At 42.2% G+C, this 24627-nt stretch overlaps 1 protein-coding gene across 3 annotated transcripts in view; it reads right to left on the bottom strand.

Annotated features, from left to right (window-relative positions):
- LOC145460650 (neuropilin-2-like) overlaps positions 1-24627 on the bottom strand; it is an 80426-nt gene that overhangs the window by 54214 nt on the left and 1585 nt on the right. For 2 of the 3 annotated variants that reach the window (XM_081445529.1, XM_081445530.1), the window contains exons 2-3: positions 19356-19552; positions 18864-19037 (exon numbers count right to left, since the gene is read on the bottom strand). In XM_081445529.1, the coding sequence (XP_081301655.1) occupies positions 18864-19037; positions 19356-19552 (371 nt within the window). Of the gene's footprint in view, positions 1-18584; positions 19038-19355; positions 19553-24627 lie in introns of those variants that run through there. The other variant, XM_081445531.1, reaches the window with a different exon arrangement.

Raw genomic sequence — 24627 nt, 5'->3', positions numbered from 1 at the left:
TGGCAATCAAATACTTCTATTCATTGTCTATTACTGTAACAGAATTTCTCAATGAACTGGTAGCAAGATTGTACCAGAACATGGGTATTTTGTTCGCTCATACGTGAAGGTAATCGAGTTATAATTATGAGTTCAGCGTCATTTGTGTGCTGACCATTTGTGCGCCATTTCGGTGCAATTTGTGTGATGCACTGCGGCGGGTTTTGAAATGGGCGATCTACCCTGTGAAAAAGATCTTGTCAAGAGAGATGAAAGAATGTAACAAGTTTACCCCATTTTCTATCAATATGGATGTTCTTCATGTTTGTTAGGAGTTCAGATAAGAATATTTTAATGATCAAAGTGTGAACAGAATGAGATAAAGGCCCAAAGAAGTGGAGCTTGGCATTTGATTTACTGAACTTCAAAATGTTCATACAGGAGGCGCGGTGGCCTCATGGTTAGTGCGCTCGTCTCCGGATCGAGTGGTCCGGGTTCGAGCCCTGGCCAGGGACATTGTGTTGTGTTCTTGGGCAAGTCACACTTTACTCTCACAGTGCCTCTCTCCACCCAGGTGTATAAATAGGTACCGGCGAACTTAATGCTGGGGGTAACCCTGCGATGGACCAGCATCCCATTCAGGGGGGAGTAGAAATACTCCTAGTCGCTTCATGCTACAGAAACTGGGATAAGCTCCGGCCTGATGGGCCACTTGGCTCATATACAGACTTTACCTTTTTACCAAGATGTTCACACAAGAAGACAAATGATGCAGGTTAGTCTCAAGATGTTGAAGCTTTATTGTCATGAATCACGGGGTTGTATATTGACATGATCATCAGATACACAATTCTTTGTAAGTAAATTTTGAATTTGAGCTGATTTTGCTTCAACTTTGAGGTAAATTTTCATCTTAATTCAGCCGGCCCCCAAGCTTCAAATTACTTCAAAATTACTTCAAATAACATCGTCTCTTCTTCTTCTTACAGCTGCTTGAGACTCCAGGCTTTCAAAAATGAGCTGTTAGTAGGATTAAAATGCTTTTACAACAGCTTTTAGCAAATTTATATTAAGGAGGTTCTGATAGATTTTCCAAGTCATGCATCACTTAAGTCTTCTGTCTTGTTGTACTCCAAGTCTGTTCTGCAGCGCATATAGCTGTCCACTTTTAACACGGTTATAGTCTTGTTTCAATAAGCGGTGACTTAAGCATTTTTTTTTGTGCTTCAGTAGGTATTGTTATTGCTTTTTCGTCTGTAAGACTGAGCTAACTTAAGTAAAAATGTCGGTTAAACCACTTTTTTTCACTGGCCCCCAAGTACCAGAACACTTTTAGTGCATTAATGTTTGATTATTTGTCCTTTGCTCTATCTGGTTAACATCCCGAAAAAATGCATGCTCTTTTCTTTATCAAGGTAAACTACTACCGTTTTCTGTTAAAGATTTCACATTTTGAACGTGTACAAGTCATTTTGAACTAGATGGCATAAGCTTTACTATTGTGTTTATTTCATAACTGACTGCCTCTGCCTTTAGTTTTGAGACAAATATACTAGACTAGCGTTGGGAGCTCATCTGAATTTTTTTTTATACGGTAGCAATGGAATTTATTTTGGCAAATGTTCTACAATGAGTGATTCAACAAAGTAGGTGAGAACGCTAAAACATTTGGTTATAATTCTGGAGACATGCTCTGACTAGAGCAGAACAGGCATTTCGCTTACAAAAACAACAGTTATTACTTATATTGCCCTTTTCCTATAAAAATAGTCAAAAGCGCATTACAATTAGATAAATTCTTAAAAATTACAAATTGAGAATTAAAACTACACATGCATCTTAAAATTTAAGACCTAAAATCCTATAACATATTCTAGAATCGGACTTAAAATAAAATCTTAAAAGGCCTTAGTGAACAAATGAAGCTTAACTAAACGCTTAAAAGTGTTAACGTTCGTGGCTTGCCTTACTGACAAGGGAAAGTTGTTCCACAAGACTGGGGCTGCAACCATAAACACACGATCAAGGCTTTGGAACATGAACTCAACACGGTAAAAGTTAAGATTAATAAACAAGATGATGAAATATACAACTTATGGGATAACCTTGATAGCTTAGAACAATATACAAGAAAAAACAGCCTGGAAATCTATGGTGCCCCAAAAGAAGCAAACAGCTCTACGGAGGAGGTGGTCCTCACAATCGCCAATGCGTTAGATGTTGACATTTCATCAAATGATATAGAAATATTGCATCATCTTAAAAGAAGAAACAGCAATACCGCAATTATCGTTACGTTTGGAAGCCACAAAGTTAAAACCAAACTATATAAAGCAAGAACAAGGTTCAAGACAGTGAAAATGTCAAGTGCATTTCCAAGATGCCCGGTATCCATTCCAGAGTTTAAAGATCGCATCTTTATTAATGAAACCTCACAGGTCACAAACGCTTTGTCATGGGTCAAGCAAACAAGATGCGGAGAGAGGGTTTACTTCTTAGCTGTTGGTCCTTGGACAGTAAGATATTTGTAAAAATGTTGCCTGATGGATCCCCCACTAGGATCTTTAGTGAAGACTATCTTAAAAATTTGTAATTAACCGTTTTGCGGAGATCTTACAAAAACTGTAAATATCGTATCGAAGTGCAAATTTGCATATTTTGAGGGTAATGAGATCGAACGGGGAGGAGAAAGGGTAGCACTTTTTTGCTTTGCTTCCCTTCCTTTGCAGAACTAAAGTTTGGAAGTAGAATTTCTTTTTTCTTTTGGAAATTGGAAATACTCTCAAACCTCCCAGCGTGGTCACTTTTTGTTGTTGTTGTTTACTGAGTGCGGTGTTTGTCTTGTATTTTTTTTAAGAACTGTAGTAGTATAGAGAGGATTAACCAAATACCATTTCGCAGAGGGAGCTTTATTTCACCTTATCGCAGACCCCACCATCAAGTCCAGCCCTCACAAGCTCGGGCCGGTTGAACCTGGGGGCTGCGAAACGGTGAAATTCAGCTCCCTCTTTGAAACAGTATTTGGTTAATCCCCTATATACTACTAACAACAAAGAAGGGACCACATTAGAAACAAGCGAGCCCGTTGTTATACCGCCCAAGCCGGGATGACTCAAGCACCAAACAAGTGCAGGTGGCTGATGCGGGGCCGGAAAGAAAGCTGCGGGCTTTCCGAGGCCATTCAAAACCTCCTTCCCGAGCTTCAAGAGATGATTCTCAATGAGTTCATCACGATAAAAATAAAGGAAAAAAAGGAAATGGGGTGGGGCGAGGTGCACGAGAACATTTTAAAACTGCCATTCTGCAAACTCAAGCAGCAGATTCCCCCCATGATAATATGTTTCAAACATCCCGACTGCCCTTTCAAGGGGAAATGTTACCACTGTTTGGATGAGGGGACAGTTCATGAAATGTCGCTGAGCTGTGAGATGGAGGCAATACCTCTCATTGAAGCCACCCCTGAGTAAAAAGGTTTTTTAAAACCATGTTCCTGGTATGTTAATGATTATCACAAGTTGTTCCTTTCCAACGGCATACTGCTTTAGAGAAAAACCTCATCCGCCTCAACCACAGCCGAAACAACCTCACGTGTAATATGACGAGCCTCTTTTGCCACTCAGGAGTGAAATACTCGTGGGCAAGAAATGCAACCAAGTGGAAGCAGACAATCATGTTTTTATAACATGCAACCACAACCGTTTGTTTCCAAAAGTCAGTTCGAAGCGGGGGGGATTCATTTATTTTTTATCATTTCCGCTTCAACTCTGCCACGGATGTCTTTCTCCATTTTATTGACATCAACCTCGGTAAGCCCTCTCTTTGATGGTTGGCGAAGCATCCTTGCTCGGACCTGGTCTTTCAGAAAGTTGTACTGTTGAAACTCTGAAAGGATGGTGTTAAACTCGTGGGAAGACACCTCGTTGTTGTTCAAAGCGTTTGAGAGCAGTCTCTTGACGGTGTCCCACTTGGCAATAGCGAGCGTGGTGATCTCTTGATGCTTCTTTATTTTCGAGTCGAGCTCTTTGCTTGTGACAATCAGCCTCGACGAAACAAGAGTGAAGCATCCACCAGCGCCGCCAAGAGGAACTGCTGCCAGCAGGCCAACCACAGACAGAGCGGAGCCAAAACTTGCGCTGGAAAATGCTGCCGAGAGAACACTGGAGCCTGTGGCGCCCCAATTAACGAACTTTCTCGCGCATTTGTATTTTTTAGCAACGAGGCGATAGTGGTTGCCCTCAATGCCCAAAGTGTTGGAAATCTCGTTGACCTTCTGCAAGCAGAAATTTTGAGAAGGCTCCGCCACCACTGGATAGACACTTGTCAGGCGGCGCACTTGGAGGCAACAGATTCACCGAAGACATTGCGTATATATAGAAATTTAATTTAACTCTAATTCAAAAAGGGGTAATCCCTTGAAATCAAAGAGTTCACCATTTTCATCTTTGACGCTAATGGTGATGCTATTTATGAACTCGCCTATAGAGCAGTCACAGAAAGCATTTTGCAATGAGTCCATGTTATAGCTGACTTTTTCATAAGGCTTTCCTCTGATGTCAACCTTGGCAAGAAGGTTTGACTTCTTTCCATTCAAAAAGTTCTTTGTCGAGTCGACGAGATCGCAGTGGATAAAGTAGCAACTCGAGCTGTTAAGCGTTTTGACATATTCTTCTTTCCTTAAATTTCTCCCAATTCCAAGAAAATTGGCCAAACCAAAATCAACTGAAATTTCTTTCAGTGTTAATGATGTATCCCGGTTTGTAATTTTAAGAACAGAATTGGGGTTATTCGTTTCTATAGCCAATTTTTCTGTCTTCTTATAATATTCAAAACTGGATTTCAGTTCTTTTGCGATGCTTTCAACATTGTAATGCCCTTGAGGTAATGATGCAATCATGTCATTAGTTCCTTTAAAAAATATTCTCCCAACACGACTCATATTATGCCACGAGTTGAAAAAAGAACAACTCAAAAGTCTGGCATAGCTTGCTTCTGGGAGCAGATCTTCGAAATAGATAGTCTGTCCATTCTGTTGCGTGACAATAGTGAGAACAACCATTTTTATATTCAACAAATAAAATTATGTTCAAATACAATGCCGAAATGGTGGGACGATATCAATCAAGATCCCGGGTTCGATGATCCCAAGTTTTTGAAAAAAGATGCCGTGAAGAAAAAGGCGTGGACAAACTTTTTAAACCGCTTTCCAAAAGCGGACAGAAGCAGGTTCATTTCATAAGCAACGATCGACGAGAAAAAAAACGTAACTGCAGAGGTGTTTTTCAAAGAAAGCGAAGGCTCGTTTCAAAGCGTCTTCGGCTCAGACAGAAAATATTGGAGCGAGGAAATGAAACAAGCGCTCGGTTTGGGAGACAGCGGTGGTTTTCCTTATCAATTGTCGCCGCTCGGTTCAAAAATTTCTTTGTTCATCCCTGCAATACCTTTCGACGGCAAAGCGCCAAGCTTGAAGAAAATATTCAACGATGCAATCCAAATCTGCGTCACGCCTGACCAATATTTCACAACAAAATTCCGAGAAATATTTCAAGACACCAAACTGAGGCACACTTCTGCAGCCGAATCAAAACACTGGTTAGGAGGGCCTGACATGAAATATTGGCCGCAACAGCTCAACTTCGCTGTTTTGTGCACGACACAGGGGTGCGGAGTTTCTCGTGAAATCTTTGACAGTGGGATGAATCTCTCCACGCAGATAAGAGCTTTCTACAAATTCCACGTGTATTTCACAGTCAGGCAAATTTTGTTCCAGGTAGGAGGAATTCAGAGCATGAGTGCTTTGCCCGGAGACCTGCCTTTCAACCAATACAATAATCATTACGACATTGCCTCGTACAAAAGGCTATGCAACAAGTTCAGTATTGACCCCTCAAGTGATTTCCACTTCACACACGGGGCAAAGTTACCACGGCCTGGGTAGCGTTTACATCTATGCGAGCGGTGCGTCGAAAACTGACTACCTATACCCGGGATGGAACAAATTCAGCAATGAAGGCGGCAAAGCTATTCAAGGAAACCTGATCTATTACATCGAGCCGGGGCCGCTTCTGATACCCAAGCGGACTGGTTCGCGCCAAACACAGCATCAGGTTTGACGCAGGCGGGCTTAGCGCGAATCAACCAGTCAATCAAGGCTTTCCTTTACTGTGTCCTAGGCACGCAGGTGAACGTCCGCAGCAGCATTCTCAGTTCGGGTGGCCGAGCAAGAGAAGCCCAGAGCGAGTTCCTTGCACTGGTGGAAAGCGTGATCACACAGCCCGACCTGGCCGCGAGCGTGCAAAGGTACCAGCTCGCAGTGGACCAAAAAAAGGTCAGGCTAAATCTCGCTGTTGCGCCCATGACCTGGCTCGTGCCAGCGCAAATGATAATCAACACTGCAAGCACAATCGGTTACAACAACAACCTCAAACAGGCGGTCTCCAGGATGAAACTGGGGTTGAACAACGAGGTAAACCCAGAGACAAAAAAAGCTGGCCTCAAACTAATGGCAGGCGGCCCATCAAAAATTAACGCTTCCAACAGCCATCCGTCCAACCCGATACACAAAGCCGCAACAGCCGAATCAAGGAAAGCAGCTGCATCCGAAACTCAGCAAGCGCAGCCAACGGTGCAAAAAATAGAGCCCACGGCTCCAGATGAAACACCACAACATGAAATAAACAAAACAGCTGTCATTGTAGGTGTACTTCGATTATCGGCGTTGCTGTTCATGGCTTGGAGGTAAAGTTAACGCTGCTTCTTAAAATATTCTTCGAACAAAAAGGCCACCGCAGCAAGAATAAGCAGCCAGGTATGCTCGGCCAGAAATCTGACGACTTGCCCGGCGGCTTTGAAGAGGAAGCTCACAATCGACCTAATCAGCCCGGGCAGCAGAGAACTGAGTTTTGCGGCAATATCTTTGAGGCCATTTCCCAAAGCTTTGCCGGTGGCTTTCAAACCTCTGGTGAGGACCCCGATTACAGCGCCGATTGTGGTCCCGGCGGCGAGAAGAAAAGCGGACAACATCACGCCATGTTTTTTGAAGATTTCCTTGGCCCTTTCCAAGAGAGGGCGCCCCCTTTCCCTTTCCACGATCTGAGTTTGCAAACGCGCAATCTCCTCGTTTCTTTCTGCCACCCTCTCTCTTGCATCTTCTTTGTCAGAGGGCGAGGGATTCTCATCTTGGATGATTGCCTGGTCTTCCTCATTTTGGCACTGCAGCTCGCTTTCCTGCTCTTTCAGGTCGTCCAGCGGTTTTGTTTGGTTCAGCCCTTCTTCAAGTGTATTTCTTTTACTTTCTTTTGCCGCGAGGCTTGCTCTAAGTCTGTCGACCTTTGCTTCTTCTTTTTCTTTGTTTTTTGCTTGTTTTTCAAGCGCCGCCACCTCTTTTTTTACATTTTCTAAATCTGTTTGTAAATTCTTTTGCAGTTGCTTCTGCCTGCGCAGTTCTGCTTCACTTTCAACATTGGACCCCTGCTCAACATGAATTGAATCAGTCTTTGCTTGGGTTCTCTCTATTCTTTGCTTAAGCTCCTGAACCTCTTGTGAGGTTTTTTCCCTTTCTGCGGCGAGCGTTTCCGCCTCTTTTAATTGCTTTTCAGTGTCTATCGAATCTTTTTGGACGGTCCTTATGGCCTCTTTTTCTTGATCAATAGCTTCTTGTGCCATCGGGCCAAGAGAGTCTTTGATCTCTTTTGGAAGATATGGGTTTAGCTGTTCCTTGCCTGTACTCTTGTCTTTGGTGAAGAGGTAATAAAGTTTTTTGCCAAAGCCCTTCATTTTGACTTGCAGTCGGCGGGTCTTGCTGTATTCAGTTTCTAGATTTATTGCGCTTGCTTGCGGAAAAAGACGCGTGAAACTGTCCCATGATCTTTGCTGTTCACCTTCCGTGCCTAACAAAGGGGTTTCTTCATAAGAAGTGTCAGGCAGGCCGGACTGCTCGTGCAGAATTGTATGCATTTCTGTTTGTTCGCCCCCGTGGTAGGGGTCGCTAGGTTGGTATGGAGTGGACACCGCGCGTGGCTTAAAAGGACGGGTTGTGTCAACCTCTTGTTCATCGTTGTCGAGCTGCTTGTCAACGGCCGGGTCTTTGTAACCAAATTGGTCGCCGCCTTCCGCCATAGCGATATTTCAAGCCTATTTTTTTTAAATTAGAAAATAATCGTTGGTGTATTATACAATGTCAGTTCCAGAGAATCTTCACGCAACGTACAGGAAAAAAACATTACTCGCCATGCAGGCCGAGCATGCAGTCAAGCGGATCACGTTTCCCCGCACTGAAGCCAACCCCGGCGACACACTCTATGTTTCAGTACCCAAGCTGAACGTGAACGAGGTTCTGATGCCAGGCTCGCTTGTGCTTATCTTTAGCATCGACCTTTCTGGAGGGCACGCCAACAACTTCCTTGTCCAGAACGTCTGCGGGCGCTCATTGACAGGCTGCACTTGAGGTTTGGAGGCACTACCCTTCAAGACACGGTTAGCTACAGCATCTACAAAATATTTGATGACCTTTTCCTTTCGCAGGAAGAACGAGACAAATGGATTCTCGAAGGGATTCAGAGCGAGGATCTATGCAAGATCCACTCAGACGCGGGAGACAAGAAAACCTCGGGCGTTGACGTGGAAAACAAGCTGAATAAGGTCTACAGAAGCAAGTACCAGATCAGGCTTGACCATCAGATCCTAACTGATCACGGCGTTTTCTACCCCCAGGCCCTTTACAATGACCTCGTATTCGAAGTAACCCTTGCTGAAGCTGAACATGTGGTCATTGGAACTGATACAACCCAGCTGAAATACAAGCTGACCAACATCCAGCTAGAGTACAAAATGATACGCAGCTAGACTCTGGCAGACGAGGCATACAGAGTTTACTCCAGTGGAAAAGAGTTCCCTTATGACCACGTGATGCGTTTCAAAGTGGTGACCTTCAAAAAAAACAGCAACACGAGAAAGAACATCAAAATCGACGCCCAAAAAAGGTCGCTAAAACCCATCCTGCTACTTTTCATAGAGCCGTATGCTAATGGCACCAGAGATTCAGAAAAATACGTCTTCCCGAATCTGACGAAAGTCACCATCATGATCAACAGCTCACCCAACATGATTTAGAACAGCGGTGTCGAAGGCAAGGACATGTGGGAAGAGACCCAACACTTGTTCGTGAAGGAAAAAATAAAACGAAGCACATGGATGCAACAAAGTTTTACACTGGAGATAATTTCGGGCTTCTAATTGATATGCGCACCATGGCGGACCAAGAAATGCACAGAAGTGGCAAGCACCTTGTGAACAGTACAGACGGTGTCCAGCTGGAAATCGAGAGGAAAGCATTCTCAGCCGATTTCAACTGCCACGTATTCGTCATCGCTGACCAACAGTTCAACATTATTGACAGACAGCAGGAATCTGTACAGGATTAATATGGACCCAAGCAAGATACCCTTCAATGCTCTCATTGTGGGGCCAACTAATTCAGGCAAATCGAGGTTCGTGGTGGACCAGCTCTACGGCCCTTTCCGCAGAAAGTTCAACTACATCGTGCTCATCTGTCCAACGTTTGCGCACAACAAGACCTACCACTGGCTTGGCGAAAACGATCCAAGAATGGATGTGATAGTCTGCGAACAGCACTACGTGGAAAAGTGGTTGAAGCTCGTGAGAAGACTCCGAGGGCACCAACACAATCATAATCCTTGACGACTGTGCAGCCTCCAAAGATGTGAAAGGGTGTACAGGCGAGCTGGTGAATCTCGCCTTTTCTGCCCGCCATATGGGCATCAGCGTTTGGGTGCTGACCCAGAAGTTGACCGGCATAACATCTTCCTTCCGGGAGAACGTGGCGGCGATCGTCTTTTACACCCCCTTGGCCAGGACAACAAAAGCCATCTTTGATGATTACACTGGCGAACTCTTCCCAGATGAGTACAAAGGTCTGGTTTCAAAGCTGAAAGAGCGAAAGTTCTCTTATCTCGTTTTCTCACTTCGCCACCCCTACGGGGTAAAGTTATTTGATTAAAAAAATGAATGTTGTATATAGCCTTGCACAATGGCTGGAGAAGACGCCGCATTAGCAGACATTATGAACCTTCTTCAAACCGAGCCCGAGCCGAGTGGTCCAGCAGGTGGCCTTGTTCCAACCGCCCCCGGACCTGACATTCCTGCTCTTCGCGAGCAGCTGGCCGTGCTGGTGTCTACAGGCAAAGCTAAAGAGGCCATCGGAGTGGAGCTAACCCACGAGCAGGTGAAGCGCCTGAGCGACAAAGAGGTCAAGAAATACACCAAACGCTACGAGACGTAACTGGGCTCAAAGACAACAGAAAGCCTGATCGACAGCTTTATTTTTCCATCAACCAAAGTGGTCAGAATGACCGTCAAAATCAAAGACATCGACGCTTACCAAAAAGAACTCAGAAACGACTACATCTTAAACAAAGAGCTCTCCAATCTGGCCAGCAACCTTGCTTTGAAGTGCTGCCGGTTTCTTGCTGCGGCCAACGTGGCGCTGATCACCACAAAACATATTGATTTTAGTCCACAGTTGCCGGAACAGAGCCACAATTCTTGTGATGAACACGGATATCCGCTTGAGGGCGTTGATAGAGTACCCAGATCAGCAACTGCAGAATAACTGGTCAGCATTCATCAACAACTACTGAGGGAGTGCTGACAAATTGTTAATTAAACTTTTTTCATTTGCTTAGAATACCGTTCGCTTCAGAATGTCAACCGAACCATCTGAGAGCGCACCTCACATCGAGACCCAGGCAGTGCCTGCCGCCGATATCACACAGCAAGTGACAACTCCAACTCCAACCATGCAGCATGTAAAAAATCCGAAGCGTGTTGCTGCTGGCAAAGCGACATCTGAAAGAACGCGGCAGGCACGGGAACAACAGAAGAAAGATACCGAGGCTTATAGGGCTCTCAGGGAAAATAAGGTGAAAGGTGCCACAGAGCCCCCTGAGCCCGCCCTGACTACAGAAGGCGAAAGCCCAAAGAGCAGCGGCCTCAGCGCCAACCAATGGATTGCTTTCAGAAGATTTACAAGCGCGGGCCTCTCGAATGGCCTGAAATGCTGCAGGTTGACCCCACGCGCGATTTTATGGGTGCTGTCACAAAAGAGATGGACAACCACAAAACACATATCCGGCGCGGGCGGGTTGACATTCACTGCGACCAGGCCATTGTTGAACGTTTCAACCGCACTCTGGCTGAGCACTTGTTTGGCCACCAGTACGCTGTGGAAATGCAACTCCCTGAGGGCAAGCGGTCCACTTCCTCGGTGAAAAGACTTCCTGAAGTTGTTTCGGCTTTGAACAACAAGGTCACAAGCCTTATTGGCAATAAACCAGCCGTTGCCATCAGAGAAAAAGCTGTTTATGTAAGGGTGTCAACACCTCATTCGAGGCCTGTTGGAAAAAACGAAAAAATACTCCCCTCTCTTGTTCAAGTTCATTATCTCTACCAGCCCGGTGGGCTTGAAGGGGGTGTGAAAAGAGCCACAGACCCAATCTGGTCTTTGAAAGTTTACAGTATTGAAAGATCTATTTCCAAACCGGATCAACCCGTTCTCTACTATCTTCGCGACGGGCCCAAGCGCAGCTTTGTTCGTGAAGAACTGCTGGTTGTCCCTCCAAACACTACTCTTCCTCCAGCTGACGTGAACTACATGTGATATTCGATTGGTTCGGTGTGTATCCCGTCAGGCAGCACCCACCGCTTGTCGTAATAAGCACTCAGCCCCAGCTTCTCCTGCTCGTAAGTAACGATCAGATTGTCCCGCATCCTGAAACCCTGGTTGGTTGCCATATCTTTGCTACCTTCCAAAGCTTCCTTGAACCGCTGCCACGTGATCTCGTTCTGCTTCTTTGACATCCCCTTCGTGCTGAACTTCTTTTTTTCGCCCCCCTCTCCTTCGTCGGCGAAATAGCACTTCAAGCAAAGGGTGATCATCCGGCTGCGTTCGAACTCAATCCAGAAAACGTTCTGGGATCTCTATGCAAACTTCAGCGAAGCCGAACCACTCCCTGGCTTTCAACCGGCAAATCAGAACTTCGGCCGCTTCCGCTTGGCAGTCATCGTCGTAGTGCATGACCTTCTCCTTCCCGCAACGCATTTCTCTAAGAAAGGTCGAGAGATAGAGAGCGCTGGCATCGAAACTGAGAATCTTTTTGCAAAGACGCGGTTCTTCGAACTGATGCAACCTTATCCATGTCACACCGGCCTCGTGCCGTCTTGTGAAAACCAGGCTCGGTCCGCCAACAACTGCCCCTTTGAGCATTTCGTAAGCCTCTTTGCTTGGGCTCTAAAGATCTGTGCTGCGCTCGAATGCCCCGTGGAGCAAATAGTGAAAACTGATCCCTGGCATGCCCACCGCGTCTTTCAGAATGTCGATTCCCTTTTCGGTGTAAAAGTTTCTCATCTTTTCCAGCGTCTCGAAGCCTGGCTCCACATCAAGATTGTTGTAATAAATCAGCCAGTCTTTGAAGGTGCGCATGGCCTTTTCTTGAACAACCACTTGCACCCCTCCCACTCTTCCCGCATTAGAACATAGCCGCCCTTCATCTTTGAATACCAGGCCTCGTATTCAGGGAGCCCGGGGTAATCCAGCTTTTCGTAGGTGTCGAACCATTCATAGGGGAACCACGATTTCACTGTCTTGCATCCGTAAGCTTTCACCTATTTGTCATAGCTTGTCCCTGGTCCCAGATAGTTGATAATGTCAAGGAAACAGGCCCCCCTTGTGAGCAAGAACATGACTTTGTTCCCCTTTTTCGCGACCCTGATCTTCTTTTCTTCCTCGGCGAGAACACTGGCAAAGTAGTTTTTGATCAGGTTGAGGTCATAGTTGGCCGAGTTGAACCCCAATATTGGTACCTGGTCGCACCATTCGCAAATTTTTTCCCGCCGCTCTTTTGGAAGCAGGTGCACGTCTTCTGGAATGAACTCCGAGCGCACCTGGTCCTGGATGTTTTTCCCGCATCTCTCCAGCTCTTTCATGAACTTTCCAACCAACTCCGCGGGGTCTCTTTCACAGATGTGGGTGGGCTTTCTTTCGAGGGTGTCGCCAATGCTGACTGAGATCGGGATGTGGGCGTTTTCGATCGTCAACACTCCTGTCGGCTCTTTTCAGTAGTTTTTGTCACCCCACGACTCGAAATCATAAATTATCGTATGCGGGTACTTTTCTCCTTCTTCGCGAGTTCCCCCTTCAGAATGCCAACTTCGCAAGACCACGCTTCGATTACTTCGTAGCCCATCTTCCGCAGAAATGCAGTATGGTTCAGGGTGGCTTGGTACAGTTCTTTGGCCATTTTCCCACCATTCAGAATCATTTGTTCTCGATAGCGCAGGTAACATTTTGGGCATCCGTGGAAGGGGCAGCCGTGGTATTGGAACACTGTCCTCGTTTCTTGGTTGTACCCGTCAACAGGAGAGGCCTTCATTTTTCCGTTTCCTCGCAGAAGCCATCTCTCACCCCCATGCCTGGACATTGTGTGGTGGATGTGGATTCCCCGGCGCTTCACTTCTTGCTCCAGCCACAGAATTGCTTGAATGGATGCTGAGCCCTTTGGGGGGTACATCACTTTCTCGAAGGCCGTCAGGGGTGCTTCCACTTTTGTCCCCGGGCAAAAGATTACCGTTTTTCCTGTGCTGCAGGTTTGATGGTGCTATTGCAGATGACAAGATTGTGTGAACCTCTGCCTGCAGTGCGTGCATGCATAGGTTTTCGCCAGCTTTGTGATGTCTTTTATCAAGAAAGCGTGGCCTTTGTAGACACCTATTGTCACAATCTTTTTGACTTTGGGGTTCGGGTTTATTTAGAGATGCCATACCACTTCACCTCCTACCAAATGCTCTGGCTCATAGACACATCTTCCGAGGCAAGATGAGACTGGCGAGCCCTCGTTCAGATGGGCTTCCACCTTGTCCAACTCATCTAGAGACGTTTTTCTGAAGTTTGGTGGAATAGCTTCGAGCTTATAGAAACTCTGAGCCATTCTTCGGGCTTCTTTTGTGGAACAATCTGTGCGCGCCCCTCGGTGCACAGCGAGGCACCGCCATAGGCATAGGTTGTCGTTATATACGTCCAAAGATACCATCAACCGGCTATGGGCAAGGTTGCACAGCCAGTCAGGCAAAGGCCCTGTTCCCACCAACGGCTGCCTGTCAAGCACAACCTTCACGTCAACGTTGAAAAAGTTTTCGGAAACCCACTTTGTGCTGGGCCTTTCAACTCTTTCGTTGCCGAGACACAGTTCTTCCTGGGTGATAAGCCATTTTTCTGCGTCTTCCAGTTTGTTAAACCACTGTGAGCCCTTGGGGTTCGAGTAGTACACGATCACCATTCCATCCTCAATGTTGCACAACTGGTACGCAAAAACGTGCCTCAGATAGAATGACGTGCTTACTCTTTGGCGTATCTTCACCATAGTCTGGTGTTAGGTTTCTCCCCAGACCTCTGATGAAGCGCCACCGAATGTAAAGCCAGCCTGTACTCTCTTCCCCTTCGTTCTCTGCATCGTGGAACATATCCAGAATCTCCTTCTGGTAGTCTGTCACTGTTCTGATTTTCCACGCAGGGAAGGGGTCGTACTCCCTCAGAAGCTCCTGCGTTTTTCTTGACTTTCTTTGGCGTGGAGGAGGTTTTGCCTGGTAAGGCTTCAGAAGTAGTGGCTTTTGCAGACACGCCTGCATTTCCTGAGAAATTGGTTCCTCCAGCACGTTCTGGACAACCTTTCTTACCGCTGGCGCATTTTCTGCAAGAAGTTGATTCAAATACTGCAATGTCACTGGATCTATTTTTGTGAGTTCTTCTTCCAGTCTTTCTTGATTGTTGTAAGCCATAGTGCCTTACATTATAACCTAAGATATATTTCTCTAAATGGTGTGTTTCTTTCTTTCAGCTTGAGCAAAACAAGTTCGAAAAATTTTTTTGCTTTTTCTCGCTTGCAGATAAGATGTTGTTTTAGCGTGTTATCCCCGCAGGGCTTACAGAGACGGTAGTCGCACAGAAGATCGACTCCGCAAACTCTGCAAGGCTCTGGCATTTTCATTCCTTTTTTCAGCTGGTAGTTGTGCTGCCCGCAATACGCCCCATGACAACACTTTCCGCAGCTTTCTTTCTGGCCCTGCATCAGCCACCCGCACTTGTTTGGCGCTTGAGTCATGCCGGCTCAGGTGGTATAACAGCGGGCTCGCTTGTTTCTAATATGGTCCCTCCTTTGTTGTTAGTAGTATACAGGGGATTAACCAAATACTGTTTCAAAGAGGGAGTTGAATTTCACCGTTTCGCAGCCCCCAGGTTCAACCGGCCCGAGCTTGTGAGGGCCGGACTTGATGGTGGGGGCTGCGATAAGGTGAAATAAAGCTCCCTCTGCGAAACGGTATTTGGTTAATCCCCTATATACTACTACTGTGCAACTTCATTTCGTCATTCTTTCGTTCATCTTGGTTACCTTTGCGATTACTAATTAAGTTAGTCTCTTAAGCGTAGCTCATTTATATCTCTAAACTTTACTAGTATTTTTGTCTGTCTTCATATTTTCGTTTTCTTTTTTTCTTCTTATTTTTTCTCTGGCTCAAGCCTTTGTTGCTGTTTGTTAGCATAGCTATTGTGCATTTAAGAATTGGTGTTAGGTTTTATTCGGTAGAATACCTAGAAATTCATCAAAATGTTATCATTGAATGTAAGGGGGTTGTGTAATCACATCAAGCGAAGGGCATTGTTTTTGTATCTCAAGAATCAAAAAGCAGATTTCTATTGTCTTCAGGAAAGCTTTTCGTTAAAGGAAGATGAAGTCCCTTGGGCTTCAGAATGGGGTGGGAAAATACTTTTCTCACACAGTACAAAACATTCCAAAGGTACTTGCATATTGCAAACTCTTGCAACCTCTTTGTTCTCTTTAGAGTGTCTGTCTATTGATCCAAACGGTAGATTGGTTATCGCAAAAATCAAGCTAGGTGACAAAGATTTTTTTCTAGCTTCCATTTATGCTCCATGTGATTCCCAACAGCAAACTTTGTTTACACAGAACTTATGTACAGATATTGTCTCTAAAACAAACACATCCAGAACAATAATCCCTGGTGACTGGAACACCACTCTTCATTCAATAGATAAACACTTATAATATTTAGCCCCTTGTTCTATTTCAAATGCATCTAGCAATATTTCTCTGATACCATTGGCTAGCCACCCATTCAATCTGGTGTACAACGAGGTGGCGTGGGATGTAGGAAAATTTTTTCCCTGAATATTGAAAATTGAATTTTACAGCTAAGTGTCTCAACACCTCTGTAACCCATAGTGGATGTAAAAATTGGTGAACTCCCACTCAATATAGTGAGAGTATTCTTGCCCCATCCATTTCGTAGGCATGTAGCTAAGATTTAACACAGTTGGATTTTCTTCCCAATGGGCAATGCAAGAGCATATACTAGTCAATGACAGAAAGAGTTTCAAAACCTAACCAATATTGCAGTAAAATCACTTTTAAGAGGCAAAGGTATTTGTTATGCAAAATGTCCAAATTAATTCTTCATTCGGACAGTATCCACATTAAAAAATAGCTGGTCTGCAATGCAAACTTCTGTGGGATTTCAGTCATATAAAAGTTGATGTGCTATGGATAAATCAGAGAAATTGTAGCTTTACAGTGAATACTGTTATACATTTTGTCACGTTGTAGTGATGAACGTTGAGTAAAAATACCGTAGAGTCCTGCTTATAAGATCCCAAGCTGCAGACAAAAAAACAGTAACTGGAGAAACATGTTTGGACTTTTAAGTTTCCAAGAAATTCGCTCCCTTAGGGTTCCGTTACACAGAACTCTTTACCGTGGTAAATGACCATTTTACCACGGGAAACTGCATTTAGTGAGTATGACCAATAATTTCAGAGGTAAATTTCCCATGGTTAATACCCATGGATACATAAAAAAGATCACATGCAGCACCTTTGACATTTAATGTGGTAAACTGCATTGGTGTTTTGCTGTCCAAGGTATTACAAGCAAATCATGTTTCCCCATTTGTCATTAATATGTAACCGAAAAGGAAAAATGGTTTTCCTCCATGTGCCATTTTTGTTACCGTGGCCAAATCCTGTGTAACTGTTGTTTCACAATGTATACTAAAACCCAGCAAAAAAAACAAAAAACAACAACAACAAAAGTCAGCAGACATATATATCTAGCCCCAAGCTATTGGGGTGGGGGGGGGGGTGTCATTGAAAGAGTCATTGAAGTAGACACATATCGCAGGCTAGGCTTGTTTTTTGCAGCAAGGGGTGAAAACAAATGACATCATCGAAAAAGCAAGTGCATACGTGACGGTTTAGTTTTTGGTGGTGATTCTGCACCATGAAATCAACAATAATGTGGCCTGTTTCATCAGGATGCCAGATGACGTGCTACATAACTGGGACAATTAATGTCCCCAAACACAACTTTTGAATCGTGTTGGCTTGGGGATGTTTACTGTGGAAACAGCTTTATTTCATTGGCTACATTTCTCCAGGGATTTGTTGATTAGTTCCAGTGGAGACAAATAGTTCAGTTAGCCTTAGCTCTTATGCAGACACTCCCGCCCCCCCTCATGAAAAGTTCAGTCTGTATCCAGTCGAAATTGTTCGGAAAAGCACTCTAAAGCCGTAAGAGTAAGCCTGAACCAAAGAATGGCAATAGAAATGTTGTCTACTTTTATTCATCAGTGGAAATATTAGAATCAGTCACTGTTTGCACAGAGTTTGTTAACGATAAATCAGCTCCAATTGCAAATGTCAGCTAATATTATTGCTTCCAGCTGAGAAAACTGTATGTAAATTATACTTTAAGAAATTAGCTTTTGTGCTTAAACATGACCAGTAAATGCAAAAATGTTTAGCATGAAGTTTGAAGGCAATTGTAAATATTTAGTCCTTTTAAACTTGTGAGTCTACGGAAACTGCACCGTCACGCAATGTATAAAGAAATCATGGTTTATCAGTTGATAGGACCTCAACTTGCTAACCATAAATACACAGGAAAAGACTGGGCTTTGTCCTTATGTTATATCTGTCTGTAAAACTTTGGAAGACCTGAGGGCTAAGACTACCTTCGAATCTCAAAAACAAGTCAAAATTTGGCAAAAAAACAACACCTGGTAAGAGTAATCACACTAATGGCCACCACACAAAAACACTCAACCTTTTGTTCATGGAACCCAGTCTACACGTCAAGTAGAAACCACGTGACAAATGCTTTGCTCTCGTGGAGAAATAAATAAATAAATATCGCTGGCGTTTACAAAGTGTGGGAAGTCCCACACAAAAATAATTTGGATGGTTCCCTTCCAGCAATGCTATTGTTAATAACAGGTGACAGGATTATTGACAAAATTCCTCAGATTGGCAAGGCAACATGCCAAATACAATTTTGCCAATCCTCAGAAGTTTTCTCATTAAATTCAAAAGCACACGGTTCTTACATAAATAAAGCATACATGTATACTATTTATATCCAATTAGAAATCAGGAATGTAGATTTTAGCTAGAAGCCACGCAATTATCTGGTGTTTGAATGAATTTTAGGCTGACAATATATAATCAGTACATGTATAATTACCCGTCTGTCTTCATCACTTGGAGCATTATAACGATTCAAGCGTCGCGGGTCTGCAAAAAAATACTGACAAGGCAGCATGCCAAATACAATTTTGCCAATCCTCAGAAGTTTCTCATTAAATTCAACAGCACAAGGTTCTTACATAAATAACGCATACATGTATACTATATATATCTAATTAGAAATCACGAATGTAGATTTTAGCTAGAAGCCAGGCAATTATCTGGTGTTTGAATGAATTTTAGGCTAACAATATATAATTAGTGCATGTATAATTACCCGTCTCTCTTCATAACGTGGAGCATTATGAGGATTCAATGGTGGCGTGTCTGCAAAAAAATTAATTCCATCTCTACTGAAATCTAAGGTGTAATTTACTGTCCAGTATTTCCTGTCATAACCCTCTCCTTGTGTAGCAAATCCAGTTATGTCTGTTATCATACCCAGATCAGCCTGTAATGGAACAAAATATGATATAAATAAAAATAAATCCAAATTGATTTCATCAATACTATTTTTAATATTGTCATCATGTTAGGGTTTTACACAATACACTCAAATATGCTTATGTTCAATGCTCAAAAAATCTCACTATTGTTTGAAAGGAGTCACTATTAAAATTTTGTTAACGTTGTGGTACCCAAGACACTGGGCTTACTAACAAAATCATACTTCTGTAAAAAAATTAATATTTACAATCAAAAGCTCAGTGCAACATTAATTTGGGTTTTTTAAAAATTTGGATTAGCAGAAATAACAGAATTAGCTTACCTCCAGATATACATATCCATAAATAGAGCTAAAATTAGGGCACCAGCCAGAATGCTTCACATTTGGAGCTTTCTGAAGATAGGGATATGGCCATGTTCTTGCCTCATAAATATTCCTGTAGTCATCTTCACTTGTTGAAGCACTGAACAAGGCAATTGTAGGATCATATCGGTCCAGGAACAGAGGCTTTCTACAATCTTATTAAAAGACATTAAACTGTGTTATTACTGGCATCTTCCTTCTATAAATTACGATCTCAAACACAAGAGTGTGTTTCACCACATTTGCATGCACTAGAATAGAGTTAAAAACACAATGTGCAGCAGAGTATTTTTGATATACTTTAAAGGTTTTGTGAAACAGGGTAAAATGTTCATGGTTTCAAGTGTTTGATACGTCTTCTCAATCCAAGCAAAAACTGTGAGTAGAAAATGGATTGCAAAATTTTATGCTAATTATAAGATTAGATATACAAACACTGTTAAATTTATGAACTTGGTAAATTATTATAAAAATGAGTAAAGGAAGCTATGTACAAGTTTGACAGTTCTAGGTTGTAAAAAATGAGATTATCAATAATCAGAGTTCACCAGGACATCTGCTGCTGGCCAGCAGATGATCCCCTCGCGCATGCATAGTTAAGTCACTGCCCTGTAGTTTGCCCTTGTGGCCCTTGTGGTCTTGCTTTGCATAGCTTTGTTGCTTTTGCCTTTGGTTTGCCCCCTTCCACATGTCTCTCAGGGTTTGTACCCTTTTTCTGAAACAAATTTCCAGGACTTTTCCAGGACCTTCCCAGGACTCTAAAATTCACATTAACCCTTCCACTCCCAAGATCTCAATGTTAATTCTCCTTACAGTCTGCCATACATTTCATATTTTTACTTGAGTTTAACAGATTTCCAGAACTTTACAGGACCAGTAGCCCTTTTCCAGGACTTTGCAGTCCTGGAAAATGTCACAGTAAAATTCCAGGACTTTCCAGGTTTTCTAGGACCTGTACGAACCCTGGTCTCTTGGTTCATGGTGGGCTCTGCGTCCAGGTAAGAACATTTATTCTCCACTGAGAATTCAGTGTGACAGATGCCAGGCCCAAGGGGGAGATGAACTGAACCAGGTTGCCATGGTTACCCCTTAATTTGCATTTTGCCCACACTCGCTTGTTCATTGCCTGCTTTGCTGTCCATTGGCACCTACCAGTAACCCTCTATTTGAATACTTCTTATCTATACTTTCCTGTTTATGCAATCCCTTTTGGTCTTTATGTTTTATTTCTTATTGTTTTGCTATACAATTTTATGAGCATATATTTACCTATGAGACTAATAAAGTTGATAGACGAAACCAGGTTGAAACGGTTCAAAAAGCATTTTCGTGATTATGTCACGTGATTGCAGCCCGCATGAGGACTATTCCCAAGAGTTAGCGAGTTTTAACCAAAAACGATTGGAAAAGTGTTCTATTGAGAAATGTCACCATATCAACAAAAACCGGTTGCGGTTGAAACAGTTGATCCTAATAGAACACGACCTTAATGTTTTCCAGCACACCTTCAGCATTAAAGTACACTTTTTGCAGTATTAAGGGCTTTAAATGCTATTTCCACGAGCTGGAAAAAGAAACTCCAGAATAGCTACGAGGAAAATGAAACTAACAACTGCAAAAATAAGATTATTGATACACAAAATATTTGAAGTAAGATGCTTAGACAAATACTGACGAAAAAGACTTTTGAGAAGTCCACCTCAGTGGGAAAGCTTGAAAGGGCAGGTTTTCTGCAGATAAAATTTCACATATCTATGAGCTTCCTTTCAAACTAACTCTCGATGTCAGAAAGTCAGTTTTTCAATTAAGATTAACCACAACATTCTGTACACAAAAAAGGCTCTTTAGAGATAGGATAACAGAGAACGACAACTGTTATCTTTGCAGCGGCAGTTAAAGACTGACGCACCTCTTTGTTGAATGTGATTTTAGTAAAGCATTTTGGATTGATTTTACTTCTTGGTGGAATTGTAAAAGTAACATGCCAATCAAACTCCATGAATGTGATAATCTATTTGCTTTTTATCCCCGAAAACAGTCCTTCTTAGGCATTAATTACTGTTTGCTTGTGGCCAGAAATCACATCTATATTTCTGCAAAAAATGAAGACCCCTTCTGGTTTACTTCCTATCTCAGATTTTTAAAAAAACAAGCCCTGGATCAACAAAAAGAAGATTCAAGACCTTGTTACTCTTTAGAGCACTTTTGCTTTGTTCAATTCTTGTGAGTGTTTATAAGACCGTAATTCATGTATTTTGTGAAATGGTTCTTTTCAGTTAGCTTTTTACACTGGTCAGTTGTAATTTCTTTTTGCAAGTTGTTACATTTTAATTTTTGTATTTTTTTTTTTTTTTTTTTATAATTGTATTGTATGTTACTTTTCTTCAGTGACTAAATAAAATAAAGGGTTATTTAAAAAAAACAGTTAAATTCATTTGCCTGATAAGCTAAAATCAAAAAGTTTAGGTTTCAAGGCTTTTCTCATTCTTATGCTCATGTTTGTATCAAGTTATTGCAAATGTGAGCCAGATGACATAATCATAAACATGAAGGGTCACCAGTTTTTAATATCAGCAATTTTTTTTTAAATAGACTTAACTGTTCCTCCTACTGTCTCAAGAGGGAACATGCCTGTTAGTCATCTGCACATACTTTGACGAAAAAACCTCCCAAATCACTGAGTAATTTTCACACCAGATCACTCTTTTGTCAGAAACGATATTACACAGGGTTTTCAAATTCAAAAAATAACGGAGGAAATTGTAAAGTAGCCCAGAGCACTATCTCGTCAGGATAACAGTGGCCTTGTGGGGTAGGATGCTGGAGAGGCACGCCCCCTTCTGAAAAGGGGAATGGGGTGTTCTCCCAGACAAATTGACAATTAGGGTGGCTTGAAGTTTATTCCAGTGCATTTTTGTGCACCCATGACTGATTCTGTTAAAGACCACTGAACATTTATTGACAAGGGTTGGTTGCTTTCAAAGCTTTAGCATCTGATGTACTGGGTATATGAGACCCTTCCATGTCTGGTGCATCTAACAAAAGCAATGAGTAGATGTGACAATATTATTTTTACTGTTTATTCTTTACACTCTAATAATATACATGAAAAAGTTACTCGATTCTGATTAGCTAAGAGCAGTGCAGTTCAAGTGTAACATCAGTGCAAAAAGCGTAAAAACCAGTGCAAAAAGGGTAATGCCAGTGCAAATTACACATCATAATTCTGGATTATGATTGGCTGAAAGACAGTAGGAAATTTTTTAAGCCAATGATATCACATAAAATGATGACGAAAATTTTGTGTGGAAACTTTGAGAGAAGTTTTCTCAAATGAGAAAAAAATGGCTTCAAGAAAGATCTTCCGGCACTTCCTCCACGCAAATTTTTTCATGTTTATATTATTAATAAGTAATCATACAGTTTTTCTCGTTCAGTTTGAAATTAATTTGCACTTGTGAGTTTTTAAAAAAGCTGAAATTGCACTCGCCAAAGCAGCTAGTGCAATTTCAGCTTTTTGAAAAACTCACTTGTGCAAATTAATTCCAATTTGAACTCGAAACCTATGATTACTGATACTAATACCAGCGAAGTTTACAAAATGAATACATTTTCCTTGAATTCAGTTTTGGAGAAAACACTTAGTTTCAAGACTCCTTTCAACCTTTCATTGAAAATACATTTAGTGGCGTCAAGACCATAATGAGTAACATTTTCAGAGGAGCACAGCCTTCGCATGCACCACACGAACGTGGCTACAGCCACGGACACTGTGGTCAATTCAGCCTAAATGGATTGTTTTATCGTCACTTTCAGAACTGGAACAACAAGTAATATTTGTTAACTCAAATTCCTAAGGAAAGGAAAGACAGCATCGTTTACTGCCTCCGCTTCAGTCTTAGAAACTGTGCACGTGAGAAGAAATCTACCGCCGCACTGATACATGCATGTTCAAATGACAATCCGAGCACATGAGCAGACTTCCCGCCAAAAAAATGCTCTTGCTTTGAAGTTTAAAGTTACATATAATAGCTGTACCGTTTATTTATTTTGTTTCTCTGTTAGCTTTTATTTTCTCAAAAAGATCAGATCACGATTACATTGGTGAAATTTGGAATATGAAAAGCGCAAATAATTGAAGTAGCCAGTGACTTGCGCCGGGTGCTGGCTAAATTTAAAACCCTGATTACATGACTTGTTCATTTATTGAATGAATAAAGTTTTCCCGGCTTTATACTTTTTTTCAGCATCTTTTTAATCTATAGCATCTAGTGTAATAAAATTAACAGCAGTGCTTCTTCCTCATCCATCACTTCAGCATCATTTAACTTGTCCCATTTTTGTTACTCTCAAGCCCAATGGGCTTGTGCATGTAACTTTCCTTCCATTGTTATACTATCTTATTGCTTATGCTTACATCATATATGAACATGACAAAAGTAATAAAAATTATACAGCCAAGATGTACAGTTCTGCTATTAAAGTGCCAACACATTTGTGTTCGGTCGTCCTGAATTCAATTGCTTGATTCACACCTTTTAAATAAAAAAAATGATCAGCCTCCAATTGCAACCAGTTGAGATTTTCAAAAAGTTTTTCAGTGTCCCCAATAAGTGCAGCAATACTAGGTAAGTCAAGAAAGTCATTTTTTTTTCTTAACCAGAGTGTGAGAGCTACTAGCTGTTGACGCAAATAGCTCAATCGTTTAACTGATGGCAAATTTAAATTACCAGTAAAATGTTCTCTAAATAATATTATTAAGAATATTATTACGTGGTGAGTGTCAAATGGAGACTGTGGACTACAGACTTTTTAAGAATATTTAACAACAATATTATTCGTCAAAGGCGAAGTGAACATTGATGAATATTCACCAAGACAAAGAAGATGTATACCGGATCAAATACCGGACCAAAACATAAAAACACAGACATGATTGTTATTGTTCGTTTGCATACAGGTATGCAGCCATATTTTTAATAATAAGCTTATATGTACATCAATTGAGAATCAATTTAAGCCTTATTCATCAAGTTCAGCAGTAAAACAAACAAGTGAAACACAACAAAAATAAATTCATCCGGTACCTTTGTTTTATCACTTTTGATTTAATTCACAGTTGTCATCATCATCTAAAAATGAGCAGCTTTAGTTTGAAGATATATAAATTTCGGTCAATCAATTTGATCCACTGGCAATCAATGCTCATGAAAACCTTACCCTAAGTTTA

Source organism: Orbicella franksi, chromosome 11, assembly GCF_964199315.1.
Source record: "Orbicella franksi chromosome 11, jaOrbFran1.1, whole genome shotgun sequence".
Classification (NCBI taxonomy): domain Eukaryota; kingdom Metazoa; phylum Cnidaria; class Anthozoa; order Scleractinia; family Merulinidae; genus Orbicella; species Orbicella franksi.
The sequence above is the reverse complement of the archived record's forward strand: the minus strand, read 5'-3'. Positions and strand labels throughout refer to the sequence as shown.